Raw genomic sequence first — 17,822 nt, forward strand, 5'->3', positions numbered from 1 at the left:
CAAGTGCTTATTCCACCAAGCCATCTCCTTTATTCTCAATTTTCTCCTTCTTAAAATGAAGTCTTACTAAGTTTCACAAGCTGGTCTTAAACTCACAATCCTCCCATCTTAATCTCTCGTGTAGCTAGGATGACAGACACCTACCCCCGCACCCAGCTTCATTTCTCTAATTTTTGTGTATGAAATTTAGCCTGAATAATTTTGAGTTACTCACTATTGTGGACATGATCTTTCTGGAAATTTATGAAGATCCTGGACACAAGGAGCTTCCTTTCATGATAGAAGTCTCCTGTGTGTTACTATGTTGGAAAATGTAGTGGGTAGATTGGGGGATCAACTCTGCTCATCTGCCTAACGCAACTCCCCACTTCACCTTCGGTTCATGTCTTATTACATTTCTCATAGTATCTTCTCTAGATGCAGCTCTGTCCAGAAGAAAGCTGGGAAGGTATTTATGTTTTTAAATCAAAGAGATATTTGGGGAGAGAGAGATGGCTCAGTGGAATAAACACTTCCCTGGCAAGCCCAAGGGCCTGGTTTCAATCCCCAGTTCCGCAAAAAAAAAAAAAAAAAAAAAAAAAAAATTAAAGAATTTCACATGTAATTCCTTAAGTGCTCTTGAAGGTCACTTTAATGAGGTTTTTTAAATTTCAATTTTAAAAAAATATTTATTTATTTGGTTCAGAGTCACGCTACACAGCTTGAACTCACAGTGGTCCTCCTGTCTCAGCCTCCCCAGCACTGGTATTACGGTCATTGTTTGCCTTCAACCTGCTCCCTTTTATAGAGCTGATGCATAACCCAGGCATCCTGTATGCCTACAATTATTTTATATCCACTTGAATTATGGAAAACCAATGACAGTTTCCAAATTCTTGGGGCTTTACATGCAAATTTCTTCCAGCAATTTATACTCTAGGCAGGTAGGGGAACAGTAAGAGCTCCCTTTCTACCCTCCTTTCAACCTTCTTTAGGTTTTCTTTTTGCTGCCCTGTGACTGTAGAAAAGCCTCTGCTTCTTCACTACAAAGATCTTCACTGGACGTTTGGCCATTTAAGCAGGCCGGAAAATATAAGACACCATTAAAAAGCAGTGTGCCCAGGCAGAAATTTAATACATTTTGTCAATTGAGTAACTAAGCTCTACTAACTTTACACAGCCTTTATTATATCTTATACAGTAAAATGTCAAGTCCAATTCAGCATTAAACCGAAGTAACTGCTACATAGACATTCATGTCTTATCGAATGATAATTAGTGCACAAAAGCAAATGGACACACTTCTTCACAGTGTTCTTCTGGCCAATAACCATTGTGTATGTTTCACTTTATCAGAGACTGGAAAACAAACAGATTGTTTTCCATTTTCTCTTCTGTTTATTTTTGTTTGTATCTATATACCGGCAGACAATTATGAACAAAGCTGCAGTAAGGTGATTGTTCAGGGACAGTTTTCTTTTACTTTCAAGCAGCTGCTGTTATTATTATTTTAAAAAGCTGGGGATGATGTATAATTATGCATTGTTAGAAGATTTGAGTTTATTTATTCTTCTTTACCTTGGAGAACAATTATACGTTTTTCTTTCTGGAGCATAGCAATTATACCATCATAGCATCTAGGCAGAAAGATTTTTAAGATTTGTAGATGCTTCCTTTCCACATGTCTATGATGTACCACTACTGAATCAAGAAAGGGCAGTGACTACGCAAAAGTAAGATGTCTTGGGTAACTTCAAGGCTCGGCTCTTCATCCAAATTTCTCCCCACTGGTTGGCTAATGCCTACATTTGTCTTCTTCTGAAGAGCCTTACATTTAAACTATTGTCATGATTGAAAACTACTGAAGGGGAACACTATTTTTTATTTATTTATTTTTTATTTTAGGGAAGGATCTACAGAGTGTTCAGGGTCTCACTACTAGATCAGACTCATAGTGATTCTCCTGTTTACAGCCTCCCAAGAGCTGGGATTACAGGCATGCCCAGTCTCAATTGCTGTCTCAGCGCACCCCGGGGATGGGGCCAGCACAGCAGGCCTGGGGATGAAACCCCGGCCCCTGAGCCTGCTTGTGGGTGCTTTAATCTGCTGAGCTATTTGGCTGGCCTCTTGAAAGGGGAACACTTTGGCCAATGAAGAATGAGAGACTTTTGATAGGAGAAGACCTTTGGTATTTTGAGATTCATGCCATATTCTAAATTTCAAATTGAAATGTGATACATTTAGTTCACAGGTAGATATCCATCTCTCATCCTTCTGCTTTTCTCTGACATGGTAGAACACTGGCAAAATGAAAAACAGAGAGTGGGGACCTTTTTTACACAGAATGAAGTGGGCAGTAGCTTAAGGAAAGTCAACATTTCTATGCATTAATTGTACACCTTATTTTTGTTTTAATTGTAGCTTCGTAAAGCAGTGATGGACCACATATCTGATTCGTTCTTGGAAACCAACGTCCCTTTGCTGGTACTCATTGAAGCTGCAAAGAGTGGGAATGAGAAGGAAGTAAAGGAATATGCCCAAGTTTTCCGTGAGCACGCCAACAAGCTGGTGGAGGTGAGTCAGCCATGGTGGGCCGGCTAGGACTTACCTCATACAACCGGTAGAGAGAGGTGGAGTACATGGCTGCCTGTGGCTCTGGGGATTTCATAGATGGACCCTGTATGGCTTTATTGGAAAAAACTAAAGCCCTGGAATCTTCCTTTCCTTAATTTGCTTATGTATCTACCCCTTTCAAAAGATACCAGTCATTAGCAAGCTCTCTTAGCTCTGTCTCTGAACTCTGAATGCGCTCTGTTACATGTCATTGCAACTTTCCTGAAAAAGTAGTTAAAAGGAGAAACTGAAATATTTAGGACTTTTCCCAAGTGATGAGTGAAGAAGTTGGAACTGGAGCGTAGTGGCGGAATACTTGCTAGCGTGCTCTTGACCTGGGTTCCATCCCCAGCACTTGAACAAAACAACATGAAATCAAGTGAAAACAAAACTTCTGAAATGCTGACTTCCGGGTTTAAGAGAAAATTGAAACTGCCCATGGAGGCCTAGCACACAGTCCCTCTCCTCCCTGTTTGCTCCGCTCACTGCTCCACACTCTGAAACATGCATTGGATGTAGAACCTGCAAATACACAGGGAGAACCCTCGCTCCTCCCAAACAGACGTGGACTCCTCATGAAAGGTCTTGGGGCAGTATTAGTGCGAGCTCCCGCTTATAGGGATATATCATATATTAACCTAATGTGATAAATATAAATTTACCAATGTAGACATTTTACTGCAGAATACTGAAAATATTATAAAAGAGAAATAATCGCTGGGCCTGCCTAGATGTAGGAGCTAAAGGCCAACAGCTTGGCACAGGTAAGATGACTGATGTGGCGTTAAAAAGGAGGTGTGGGGTGGGGGCACAGCCTGCACCAGGGAGGTGAGTGGAAGCTACAAATCCAGACAGTGGGGCTCTGGACCGGATTCAAACTTCAGCCAGGTTGAAGGTTCAGTGCTGTCTCCACCACCGTGGAGCACTTCCACATTTTTTTTCTTAATGAGCTCATTAGATATCAAATCCGTTGTTTTCTCAGAGTGGTGACAGTGATGGTGCTGAGGTTGGTTGTGTCCTGAGCCCCTGCTTGACTTACTCTTTGGTTAGTCCAACGCTGTCCGTGGCTCTGAGGCAGCAGACACCCAGCCAGCAGGAAGTCGTACACCAGGCTCATGCTTCACGTGAAGCTCCTGGTTATCACAGGGTTACGTTATCCCCCATGACAACAGTCTATAAGTTCTATAGGACAAAGCCTAGACCACAATAACTGATTCTCAAGCTTCTTGCCATAATTCCGATGTCTCAGGGTAACACTAGTCTAGAGTCTAAAATAAGGCTATATTCACAATATTAAGACAAGCTTTCTGGTTTTATTTCCACCTATAAATCAAACCCTCTGTCACTTGTTGCATTCCACAACATAACACAAGAGTTCACTTGGGCTGGGCTATTGGACATTGCAGGAAGGTCACACGTTCAAATCCAGCCCAGGCAGCTTAGTGATTCATTGGGTTCTGCCTTGAAACAAGAAAGGAGGGTGAGGATACAGTGAAAAACCTCTGGGTTGAATTATCATTAGTGGGGGAAATATGTTCATTTGATTGTTGAAGAATACTCTCGAGTCTTTACAACATTAAGTTTATAAGTCCTGGTCATTTCTGTGTTTTGAGGTACAGGTTAAAAAAAAACAGAAATAAACAAAATAAACAAGAGGAGAGGTGGAAGGAAGGTAGAGAAGGAAAAACACAGCAAATCTTTAAGTATGCACGTGATCAAATAATATTAGTATATGAATACACTGTCCCATCTATGTAAGTATAGCTTTAAGAGATAATTGCAGAATTTATAGAAACAATGTTAGATGGTGTGGTGTAGATACTGTGGATGAAGATTACAGGAATGCATTTAATGCTGCGTGATCCACAGCTACATCAGTGCTGTGGTCTTTCTGGATTTCTGTGGGAAGCCTCACTTGTGGAGCATATTGGAAATTCAGAATCGGCAGTCTATAGGTACGATCCCAGGGTCAGGGGAGGAGCCACCGTGTCTACTCATTCTTGCCTCTCCTGTGATAGACCCTGGACACATCTATAATTTCCTCTCATCCTGAGTTTCTGTTGTACTGGCAATGAGTCCTGTCACTCTGGGTGTTATCTGTTCTTCAACTTTGACTAGAAACAGAAGGCTTGGTGCTGCCAGCGCTCCAACATTTAAGCAAAGCGTCATCCCATCTTCTGTCCTTCACCATCCATGTATGGTCATGGCTGCCAGTTTACTTCAGGACAACTGTGTGTCCAGGAGATGCAGGGTCTGGGAAGTGGAGTGGTCTAGGACTATGGAGAAACTGGTGTCCCAAGAATTTCTATAGATTGTGGGCTTTAAATATATTTGAAGATTCTTTCCCTACCCCTGCTTTTTGTGACACTAGGGACTGAACCCAGAGCTTTCACATGGAGCTGCATTCCCAGTCCTATCTATTTGGAGACAGGGTCTTGTCAGGTTGCTAAACTGCCAGGTAAGTGGCAACTCATACTAGTCCTGCTTCAGCCTCCCAGAGTGCTGGGGTTCCAGGTATGTGCCACTCTACAGGCTCAGATGTGTCTCTTCATGGTTATGATTTTGGTAAATTCTGACTGCACTGGTTGCCTCCTCATATTTTTCAGCAAATAATTTTTATTGCAACTTTCTAATTGTTTTCTGCAAGAGAATGGGTGCTTTGAGGTTCACTCCATTTTGTCTAAAGGCAACACATCTAGGGGCAAAGGAGGAGAGTTGATTTGTGCACAGCTGAGCATGGGGATTCATGCACATTGTCTAGGAGGCTGAGGCAGGATGATAAATTTGAACCCATCCCGGGCCACTTAGTGAGAACCCATCTCAAAATTTAAAAAAGAAAAGAAAGCTAGAAAATGTAGTGCTGAGATATAGCTCAAAGTGAAAACACTCCTTCCAAAAAACCTACTTTTAAAATTTTTAGTCAGAGATTTGTTCATTCAGTGAATATATTACGAGGGGTTGGGGAGATATCTCAGCAGCATAAGTGCAAGTTCAAGTTCTTGAGTCTGCTCCGAGAGAGAGAGAGAGAGAGAGAGAGAGAGAGAGAGAGAGAGAGAGAGAGAGGCCAATACTGGGCTCTCATAACTCAGTGCATACACATCACCGCAGCAAAATCTAGCTTGACCTGAAGTAAGGGGCTGCAGATCTAGCTCTTTCTTGTAGCTAGGCATGTTCTCACACCCTTACCCAGCACCTATGATGCCTGAATATACCTATTAGAGCTTTACACTCCAATCCTTGTAAGTCCTGTAAAAGCCATTCACCACATTTTGAATAAATAATTCATGAAATAACTTACCAGTTACTGACAATGGAGTCCTTTCCACATTTCTTAATCATTGAATTTCATTACCATTGATTGGGCTTTCCAAACCCTTTTGTATTTTTGCCTTGCGTTTGCACGTCATTGCTCTGTTCCTAGTTGTTGTTGTTTAATTTGGTGTTCATAGCAATTGCTGATGCAAAGTAAATGGGGCTGGTCTCAATCTAATACACTGTGTTCTGATCCTTAGAAAACTTTGAATATGGATGATTGGAATGCAAACAAAATATTGATAGAATATGAATGGTGAATGTAATTTGGTGTTTCATAACTACTATAGCAAACAAAAGTAGAGTTTTACATGTTTTCCTATTCATCAGTATTTGTAACATTTTATAATGATTAGATTCTCCTATTCAACAGATCCCGAATTTGCAGCAGAGACTTGACTAGAATTCAGTGACTTAAATATGATGAATGAGGATCGGTGTTAGCTACCATAGGAAACATCTCCTGTACAACTGAATATAACAAATAGCAGTTTCTCCTTGTGTCCACAACCCAGCTAACTCACCCTTTTGATAGTAGACTGAGGAACTCAAGCTGGGGCTGCCTCTGAGAATGACCTGAACTCACAAAGGACACCTGTCATACTTCATTTACAAGCAAATTAAATAGAGCTTGGAGCAATGCAATGCAAATCGTGGCAAATCGGTATCAAAATCATGCAGTCCAGGCCGAGGTGGAATGGAAGTAAATGGAGGCAAAATATGCATTTCAATAAAAAGAAAAGCTAATTCTGAAAATGAAGAAGAAAACTAATTCCTCGGATTTGAGCTTCCAAACTTGTTTTATTCCTGCCATTGCTTGGCCATTCAGTCTCCCTGCCTGTTCTTTCCACTCCTAGCCCTCCCAAACCCTCCACCCAGTACCAGCTCCCTGCTGTACGAGGTGGGCAATTGTCGTAACTGCCAACCTGCCCCTCTCATCTTCTGGGCCTCCTTTAGTGCCTTCTACATCCAGCAGTCAAAGTGAACCAATCGCTAAACCTGCCATTGTATCATGCAGATTCTCTGCTTGTGGCCGTACAGAGAGCTCCTGATTTTCTCAGGTAAAGACCAAGATGTTAGAACAAACTACACGGCCCACATGATTAAAGCAAACCTCCTGGCTGCAGCCTCTGGGCTCACTCTCCCTTCCTTCGTCTTCCTGAAGGGCTCCATGCTGAAGTCCTGAGCCAACCTCAGGCTGGTGAGTTAGCTGGCTTGTACCCATGAGGAGAAATTACTAACACATATTTTGTTCAGTTCTCTTGGTGGTAGTCCCTGTGGTAGCTGACATTATTGATCATAAGTCATCATATTCAATTCACTGAATTCTCCTAATCAACAATTCTTGATGTAACTTCAGGGTCTGCTGATTAAGAGAATCTAAACTTTACAAAATGTTACAAATACTGTAGAGGAAAGCAAACATATCAAAGCATCCACCACTGATGTCATCGTTTGCTTACTGACTGTGTCACGTTCCTTGCTACCTAGTTTATGCTCCTGTTGCCTCTTTTCCTGGTAGATGCCACACTCCACCTCCTCTTCTCATTTCTAGTCATGGTTCAGTTTCCATCTGGATGTGCCCCCAAGTGAGATGAGTTTACTACATTTTCCCCACTCGTGCCATTCTTCTTTCCTCAGGGGTGTACACAGAGAACTCTAAGCTATACGATGCTCCTTTACCAGCTCTTGAAAGAAAAGACCATGTCTAATTGATTCCAAACTATACCCCAGCATCATGCCAATACTTATATATAGCAAGCATTCAATACCTACATGATGCCTGAAGATTGAGTAAAATGATAAATACAACCAGTGATGTTGTCAGGCTTTCAGCCTTCGAGGATATATAGTTTTATAGTATGCCTTAAGGAGTCTGTGGGTCAATTTAGGGACCATCAGCATAGAAGTATGCTGCCTATTCAATTCCCTAATTTAATCCTAAGGAGGAATTGTAAGTCTGAAGAACTAATGTGAAGAACTCTTATCTCTACTGTTTGTCACTCATATTCCAAAGAATAGTTGTCTAAGGCTGCTCCGGGAGCAATGCCCTTTATGTCCCTGTCATTTTGTCCCTGCCCTGTGGCTCTTAGCCATAGTTACAGTGATGTTAAGCAGAGAGTTGGTGCTGTATGACAACATTAAGTACAGCACTGAGGCCATAGCAATGCTGAGTTGGACAAGGGAATGACAACTCTACTTCTACTTCATTCTCTTGACCTCATACACTTGCCAGCTGTCCCTGAGGTGGAATAAAAAACTTCATGTGTTAGAACTACAAGGCTGGAAAGCAAGAGATGAACCCTAAACTTTATAATTGCTCGTGTGATCAGTCCATCAGCCCAGCTTTTGTTTCAGGTCTGGGGCAGTTGATCTCCACTCACCCTTCTTCCACTTGTTCTCAGCAATAACTGCTGAGGGGCATGCATGTGCGGCGCTGTTCAGCCACTGGCCGTGTAACCATGAGAAAATGACAAGTTCCTCCTCTCCAGGGTGCACATCCATTGCGCAACAGGAAAAGAGTGGTTAAGGGTGTAGGGTGTGCAATGGTGTGAAATGTAACAGAGTAAGAGGACACAGAGTGGTAGAAGACGACATGTGAGAGCAGAAAAGATTTGTTTTATGGTAACTAAGCAGAGAACAGAAAGAAGCGGATGAGTGTTCCATGTTGTGTGAACAGTACAGCCAATACTCCAAGGTAGTGGGGTACTCGGCCTGCCTGAAGAACAGAGACTGGTGTGACTGGAACCGAGAATGATGAAAATATTACCAGGATGATTTGAGGGCTATGTCAAGATTCTGCATTTCACTTATACGTTTGCATTGATTGGAGAGTTCAGAACAAAGGCTCGGCATGATCTGACTTTCATTTGTAAAGAAATATTCACTGTTCTATGGGAAATACAATGCAGAGTAGCAAACACAGGAGCACGAAGGACCTGTGTTATTGCAATGCTCTGGCATGCCATTAGGACTGTAACTGGAATAGTCATGGGGGAGGCGGGAAGAAATGGTTGGTTTTGGGTTATATTTTCAAGGTAGCCTTTCTCCTGGATGTGAAGACATAAGCCAAAGAAGAACCTGGGGCAAGTCCGAGTTTTGATGTTCTGCAGAAGGGACATCAGTTAGAGCTTTTGAAAAAAACATCCTGCACTCTCAGCTGCTTCTCACTTGGCTCTGGCTATAGTAGTTTAATAGGTGTGAAACTGAAAACCCTGTACAAATGGTTTAGGTTTAAAGAAATGGAGTAGAATTTTGTAAATATCAGGGTCTTGCTTCAAAATGTAAGACAAAAAACCAAATATCAAGGGAATCAACATCAGAAAGACTCCAGGAACCACACTGAAGAAGCCTCATGTAACTCTACCCTGTAGTCTGGTCTTTCGTGCACATTTTCAGTATGATGCCTGATCCTGCAGCAGTTACTCAAAAATAAATGCTTCTGTTGCTACATACTGTGTAGGCATCAAGTTTCATATATCTCAAATCATATTTTGGAGAAGAACTATACTTTAGCGCACACATTTCTGGGAGTAATTTTTCTGCAAAAACACATTTCTTTTGTCTATCCTAGTGAAGTAGATAACCCGAGCTGCTTTCATGTGGTGATACTGAGCAGTCACATAAGCTCACTCACTCACCACCCCGAGAGACTTTACCTACACAGCCTACCTTGTTCACATCTGTACAAATTATTAAAAGCTATAGACTTTCATAATTGTTTGCAAAATGTGAAACCAAAGATATTCAAAATTTACTGTTAAAATATACTCCAGTGACTAAAATAACCATGCACACATGATTTTCAGATTACCTTGAAGTCTTTGCCACACAATCCAAATTCCAAGGAGGGTCACAATTATGAGCCAAATTACCTTTTGAGGAATAAGAAGAATCAACTATTGGTTTCCATGAAATTTTAGTTCACAAGAATATTGATAAAAGCTAGCCCTACTTCAACTAGATCCCAACATTACAGTTCAGTAGATGAATTATGTAGCCTTATGAAGAAACATTCAGAAAAGAGAGAGTAGTTGGTTATATTTCTCATATCTAAGGCAAAAGGGAAAGAGAATTGGCATAAGTTTATTCTCTACAGGATATCTTATAATACTTTCCTCTATTACCTGTTTTTTTTAATCTTCTTAAACATGAGTTGTAGTTGTTTCTATCCCAGTTTAGCAGATGAGAAAACCTGAGGTTCAAGGAAGCAGAGAGTGTGTCCAAAGTTGCCAGCTAATGGGTGATGGAACAAGGACTCAGAAACCCTGGGCCCATGGGCTGGGGAGATAGCTCGGTGGTCTCAGTGCGTACCGGGCCAGCAAAAGGACCTGGGTACAATCCCTGGTACCACATGCTGTGCTGTTCCTGGAACCCTGGGTGCACTGTGTGGTCCCTGAAACTGGGTGTGGTGGTGCACACCTGTAATCCCAGTGCTGGGGAGGCTGAGATAGGAAGAACGAAGCCCTGAGCATGAGTTCTTTCTGATATCTCAACGCTCCTTTGTTCTCTCTCTCCATATATCTGTTTATCTTTATTAGCTTTATCCACTCCTTCCAAGATTATCTTCAGCACAGTAGAAGCTTGAGTGACCTCAATGTCTACTTTAGTCTACTTTTCCAGAGTAGAGGAAGAGTGTGATGCAGGCTGAGAAAGAGACCTGGGAAACTGGGTTTTGAGCATCATAGTGATGTTTCCAGATAGACATTCGTTGGAGGATTGTGTGTCATGTTGTTGCTATAGATAGACAGGAAATCCTTGACTTTGTGTTGTACTGATTCATAGTTTTACTGTTTCATCACCTATTGGGGGATGTTCTCTGTATGTGTATGTACGTTTTCTGTTGAAATGCATATTTTTTTACAATCATTAAAAAGGATTTCTACAAATCCATCTACATAAGTATAAGCTTATATAGTTCATTGTTGCTATATTCCTTCAAAGTAAAAGTGGAAAAATTGTTCCCCATCAAAACAATGTGGTGTGTTTACTATGGAGTAGTCCTCAGCTATAATGAAAGATAAACTCGATGCTTTTATAGGTAAATGATGCAACTAGAGACCATACCCATAAGTGAAATCAATCAGACACATACGTGTAAACATCATCTTGTCTGCCTGTTATGAAAATTTGAAAGAGGACATAAAATCCGAAAGGTACAATAGATGCTATGAAAGAGAAAGGAACTGTTGAAAGGGAAGGAAGAACTGGGATGAAGAATGGGGTGGGGAGGGAGGGAGGGAGAGAGAAAGGGAGGGAGAGAGAGACAGAGAGAAAGAGAGAAGAGAGACAGAGAGAGAGAAAGAGAGAGAGACAGAGAGAGAGACAGAGAGAGAGAGAAAGAGAGACAGGACACCTTGGATCATTGTATTTCTGATTTCTATAAGTCTATGGAAAGGAACAGTTAATGCTTAATATTTTGAGCAATTTTGCATGCTTACAACTGTTAATCAGAACAAGGAATTTGAAGACAACATTATGCAATATAGCAATGATTGTTAAATTCCTATTTTACTTAGTGAAATTCTATATCATTTCTATTTCTTTACTGTTTTTTTATTCTCTTAAAAGATAAGAAAATGATGTGGTGCATTTAAAAAGAGCAAGAAATATTTTACTTGTGCCGTAAAAAATTTTGTTTGAATGTTCCTGTGTTCCACTTTTGCTATTTGCAAGGGGTTTTTCTGTCACAAAGCCCTCTAGCCAGCCTGAAGTCATGGCTTAAGAAGATGGTGCATAGGCACATCACTTTTTTGAACTCAGAACACATTTTCAGAGTACCTTGACTCCATTAACTCTGGAAGAAAGGAGAGTTCGACTTCACAAAGCCCTGTGGCCAGCCTGAAGCTCAGTAGAAATGGACTTTTAACCCCTACCTTAAAATATGCCATGGGTCCTTTGGACCTGATGCATGGAGTACTTTGACAGAGAAATGACGTATGTCCATGGCCGTGTCAGCCATCACTTTTTATCATCACACCCATACATTTTGTCTGACATGTAGTTTAGGCTCTAACTAGAACTTGATCACTTGATTCTTAAACCTTTTTTTTTTTTTTGAGATATTTTAGATTTATTTACTCAATTAATTAGTTATTTGGTACGGGGTCTCACTAAATAGCTTGGACTCATAGTAATCCTCCCGTCTCAGCCTCCCCAATGCTGGGATTACAGGTGTATGCCACCATGCCTGGTTTCGGTGGCCAGCTTGTCACAGAACTGGCACAGCATGCAGCATTCATGATTGAATTTGCATCCTTGTGCTTGCCAAGCAGGCGTATGGACTGCTGAGCTGTCTCCCTGGCTCCTGATTCCTAAATCTTTCCCATATGCAGATTCTAAATAAAAGGAATGATGACTTTTTTTTTTTTTTTTCCGGAACCCGGGTTTGAACTCAGGCCCTTGCACTTGCCAGGCAGATATTTTTCTAAGGAAAATTTGTCACTGACTCTGGAATTCGGCAGCACAAGACAAACATGTCACTGCAGTGGTTTCCCAGTGCCCTCGTGCCTTATGTGGACAGAAAATTGAAGCTTGAGAGGAAGCTGGCAGCTGATATGTCCCAAACCATAAAGGGACCAATGACATGGAACTCAGCACTTGTTATTGTGATCCCATGACTTTGGCTTATGACTGACCCTACGTGTGAAAGACAGTTTCAACAGTTGTTTATTAATGGGTCTCTCAGCCATGTTGGAGCCAAAGACAAAATAGATGCTAATGCCCTCCATGAAGAAAAATCTGCATATTTGCTAAATAATGTTCTGTGCCTTACTGACATCATTTGTTTACAGGAAATAAAAGCTTCCAGTACTCCCAACCCTTTGACTACAGACTCATCAGTGCTTGTTGGTGAAAGCCAATAGCCGTGACAGCCACGGTGCCAAGGGGTGGCAGGTGGCGTGTCACACTTCTGCACAAGCTACTCATGGCTCCCAATCCAGCCTCAGTCCCTCGGGGCCATTGCACTGTGTACTTGAATAGAGGCATTAGGTACACACATATTCTTGGATGTCAATCCTATGCATAACATAACATGAGTCTTTTTAGGGAAAAATGTTTTAGTTGACCTTTAATATGAAATCCACGTAAAACTGTTTGTCATATAAATGAGACTTTTGGAAATTCCCTCCCTGCCACTTGCACCCAGATTGCTGCCCTTGGCTGCTCCTCTTTAGGCATGCTGGAGCTGCCGCAGGGTGTGAATGTCACACATCCAAGGTGCCTGGGAATTGAGTCAATATTTTCACAGAATGCCAGTTGCCACCAAAATATAGTTACTTACACAGACTGACAACTTGTTATTTTTTGTGCTAAAACAATAAGAGCCGTACGACTTCATCATTCCTATTTTTTTTTTTTTTTTTTTTTTTTTGGAAGAATGAACGTGTATTTCCAAATCTGTAAATGATCCCAAGGAAGTGATTTGCTTACCCAGTGGAGGGACATCAGATTCAATCCTGCCCACACCCACATAGCTTTTCTATTTTTTACATTCAAAATGATTGAGAAAATTGGTTTATAACTTCATTTTAACACACCACAAGCTTTCATTGCAAAGCCTGTAATGTATTAGCGAAAAGGTGTCTCAGGCTGCCTCTACAGACAGGGTGTTACTGAAGTTTTGCAAAATGTCATGGCAGTTTCTACAGGGAGGCTGAGGACTTGGGGACCAGTAATGACAGCAGGGCAATAGAGTTTCCTCTAGATCAGTGGTTTTGCAAACTAAAAATAGGCAGGGATTTGACCTATCCCCACGCAGCACTCAGTGAAAGAGGCTGTTTGGATCCCCACAATCAAGTATCTCAAAAAGTCAAGTCTTCTCAAGTGGGTGTCTTCAAGTATCTCCGTTACATAGAGGTTACAAAAAATAAAATAAATAAATTTGCTATCTACAACCAAATCAGTCCCCTTTTTTTGTGTGCCCTTTCCGTCGCTGTGACACCAAGCAGATGTTTGTCCCCAGCAGAGGACAGCTAGCACATGAGCCTCAGACCCCTCTGGGAGGTAGAAGGTGAATCTGCCTCACCCAGGTAAAGTTCAGAGTTGCAAAAGCCAAAGCCAAACACTCAAATAATGAGGTGGGCGGGTATTAAAGACAGGCCATGTTATTGCAGAGGACACTGGAAACAGAGCCAGGAATAGCCCAGGAAGTAACACTCCGCAGACATGGCAAGGTGAAAAGCTGAGGCAAGCAGGAAAGGGGAGACTGGAGAGATCACTTACTAGAAAAAAGTGAGAAGAGGGAGGTGACTCAGTCTAGGTAAACAAGGGATTTGGTGACTTCTACTAACAGCTCTACTTGATAAAGCTGTGATTCATAGCTTAAACTCACATTGTTACTCTGCCCTTGAATTTTGCCTTAAGAGTCTTTTTTCTACTTTTCCTGACTTCGCAGACTGTCTGACCTCAGTTGTTTCTCCTGAGGGTCCTCTGTCACCAGAAACTTTTCAATAGGGCGCTCATTATGTTTATAGCTTTCAATTCCTTGCATTTCTACAAACACTAGTTGTATCATGTTTCTTTATTTCTCTTGATTGTTTTGAGGGAAACTACCCATGGAACCCTCTCTGCCTTTTTGTCCTGGAATTTTGAGAGCAACAATTGCTTTTCTCAAAATGGTAACAATCCAACCTTTGTCTCAGTTGCTTAACTGGAGTTTTAGAGAAAAGAGTTTTGTTTCAGTACCATTAATAAATGCTGCTGCAGAATTCTGAAGAGTTTCTCACAGTCCGAAAGTACTAATGACATTTGTGCAAGTAGTTTTCTTGCCCAGAAGAGTCAAAGTGTAAGTCCATAAAGAAAGCATTGAAACTAATATTTCATCAGCATATGTGGCAGAACTTCAGTGTGAAATGACTACTTCTATTACAAGTTTCCCAGAAGGTGGAAAGAAGTTAAGTGTGGCTTTCATTTTCACATAGCTGTTTGTAATTTCCTAGCCCATCTCTTCCACAGTAACTTTTCAAAGAGCCAGCACTTTGTTTTGATCAAAGGGATTTACAATTTCTCAGAAGCCTAGTGAGTCAGTAGCTAGTTGGATTTGTAATTGGTTCTCTCTCTGGGGCAATATGGTTGGCTGCTGAGAGTAATTTCAGTGGTGATCTCTTCCTCTTTGAATAACTGGATAACGTGGATAGTAAATATGAAGATGAAAGTGTTTAATGAGGAATATGTGGTTCTTCATCAGTAAGGGTTTTATCTTCCTCCTATTGGCAGTTTGGTCTATAAAGGTTTGTGGCCAAGAACTACTTGTGCATTGTAAGATATTTTACACTGTCTATAGTCCAATTTCACCCCCTGCCCAGTTGGAACAAGAAATCATACCAAAAAAAAAAAAAGAGAGAGAGAGAAGAAAAGAAAAAGAAATCATACAGATATTGTCAGTAATCACCTGAGAGACAAACTGATCCATATCAGCAAATAATTTCTTTATAATCTTTATAAAAATAGAATAAATATATGGATCATGTTATTCAAATCACATATATGCTGTGCTCCGTGCCTACACTGATTAATTTGCGACACCCATTCTTTGATCTGAATCAAGTGACCAGATAACCGAGGAATAGGGGAAGCTTTGTTTCTTAATTAAAATGATCTTGAAATTACTGTTACTCAAAACTCCCATCAGTTTTAACCCCGAAGTAATTTGGTGAAAATCTCTTGTCATGAAATTACTTCTCTGTGATCTTTAATGCTGTCTCTAATGTCACAATTTAAAAATATGTCGGAGTTTTCCGAAACTAAGTCCAGGAGGAGACACTTAGCTGTTGTTCAGATACCAGGATCTAATTAGGATTGTCTCCTTGATTCCTTCTTAACTCAGGCAGCTGTCTGAAACTAAGACTTCCATGAGAAAGGGCAGGAACAAGTAGGTAAGTCTTGATATACTCAAAATGATGCAGGAATAGGCTGGAGGATGACAAAATATACCCCATTCAAGTTACCATGAAGTTCAGGACTAGTTGTTCAATAAGATAAGAAGGCAGGCATTATATATACTCAAGAAATTCTTATTAGTTGAGAGTTACATTTGGGGTGCAATTCTCTGGCTTGGCCTAAATTCTCTATACTTCATAATCATAGCTCTCAGGTCATCTCATAGACAGAAAGAAAAATGTCCACGAACTAAAGAGGTGTTGGCTTAGTCTTTCTCGTTACTGTTTCCTTAGTCAGGAATTTCTTTCCTCTGCCTCTGTGATGACTGCCTATATTAGGTTTTGAATGAAAAGGAAGTGAAGCCACAGGAGATTACTAAGCAGCTGGGGAACTGGATGCACTATGGATCCAGCAAGCCAGCCTCATCCAGGTGAGGAAGAGTCCCAGGGGAGGAAGAGTGCACTTACCCTTAGGGTCCTGGTCATCAGCCTCAGTCACTCTCTTCCCTGCCTGAGCAGGCAAGCAGGTGTTTGCAGATGAGTCTGCTCTAGCACATCAAGGGACGGACCCTACTCCTAGGCATGAGGATGCTAACTGCAGGAAGCACAGAGCCTCTCTGCTCTGATGGTGGCCCCTAGTTTTCACTGAGGAGCTGATTAAAAATCCTGAATGCCAGGCACTACTTCTCCCTTCATCTACCTTGTAAGGAAACTCCCATGACATCCAAGTTTGTGAAGCACTGACTTAAAAGATTTTCTAGACTGTGTTCCCACAAGTAGCTTCAGGAAGGCAGAAAAGAAACGTAGAAGCAGATACATGGTGGCAATTTCCTCAAGCTGCAGCTACTTCTGTGAGATTCCGAAGGCACACGAACACTGAGGAACATCGTCTTGGAAACCGTGAATTACAACATTAGACCTTGCAGTGGAGAGAAGGCTTGAATTCCACATGTTATAACTAAAGTGTGGTTACAGAAAACAAGAGGCTCACATAAAGAAAGTAATGATTCAGTGATTGCTTTGGATCAATCTTACTTATAATGCTCAAACACAGATAATTTTCAAATATCTCTTTAGCCTGCAAGATACCATTAGCTTCCAACTTCCCCCGTCCAGGGCATCCAGAAATGCTTAATTACTACAAGTTGATATTTATTTACCAAGTCTATTAGATATTATTAGGCTTTTAATTTCTATCATTTGGTCCAAATCTTTTGATAAAATTGTGGACCATTCTAAACCATAGGTACTGTGTTCTTTGTTGGTGTTGTGATAACAAAATATCATACACTAACTAGGTGGCTTCACCAACAGAAAAACATTTTTTCATAGTTCCAGGCCAAGGTGGATGTGTCAGGAGGTGTTATGGTTTAGATCTCAAATTCTCTCAAAATTCTCATGTGTTTGAGGGTGATTGGGCTGTGGGGGACTAAGATTAGCAATGGATTTATCCACCAATGAGTTCAGGAGGCAAATGAGGGGGTAGGGGGTGGGGCCTGGCTGGGGCAGGGCCTGGCTGGGGGCAGGGCCTGGCTGGGGGCAGGGCCTGGCTGGGGCGGGTCCCTTCAGACATGATCTGGAAGGTTGTTCTCTATCTCCAGCTCCTCCTTCCTCTCTCTGATTCCTTTCCTGGGTTGAGAAGCTTTCCTGCGCCTTCTGTCACACTGTTTCTGTCCTGCAGGTGACCATGGCCTGAATCCTCTGGGAACTGGGAGCCAAAATAAACTTTGCCCTCTTTGAATTTCAGGTGTCAGGTATTTTTTGTCCCAGGGAAGGCAAAGTGGCTTATATAGATGATGCACTTTTCTCCTAAGGTCTCGCTAGGACTTAGAGGTGGCAACATCTCACTATACCTTCACGTTTCTCCCTCTGAGCTGTAGAGTCTCCATTTGTGTCAAATTTGTTTTCTTATAAGGGCATCAGTCAGCTTGCATCTGGATCCACCCAAATGGCCCCATTTTAACATCATAACTGCCTGAAAAGTTCTGTTTTCAAGTGCCATCATATGCTGAAGATTGGAGGTTAGGACTTCAATAT

The 17,822-nt window shown here is 41.4% G+C and overlaps 1 protein-coding gene across 2 annotated transcripts in view; it reads left to right on the forward strand.

Annotated features, from left to right (window-relative positions):
- Ctnna2 (catenin alpha 2) overlaps positions 1-17,822 on the forward strand; it is a 1,043,423-nt gene that overhangs the window by 787,291 nt on the left and 238,310 nt on the right. For both annotated transcript variants that reach the window (XM_004634143.2, XM_004634144.3), the window contains exon 8: positions 2,401-2,553. In XM_004634143.2, the coding sequence (XP_004634200.1) occupies positions 2,401-2,553 (153 nt within the window). The remainder of the gene's footprint in view (positions 1-2,400; positions 2,554-17,822) is intronic.

The sequence above is a fragment of the Octodon degus genome, unplaced genomic scaffold (genome assembly GCF_000260255.1).
Source record: "Octodon degus isolate 3935 unplaced genomic scaffold, OctDeg1.0 scaffold00058, whole genome shotgun sequence".
In the NCBI taxonomy this organism is placed as follows: Eukaryota; Metazoa; Chordata; class Mammalia; order Rodentia; family Octodontidae; genus Octodon; species Octodon degus.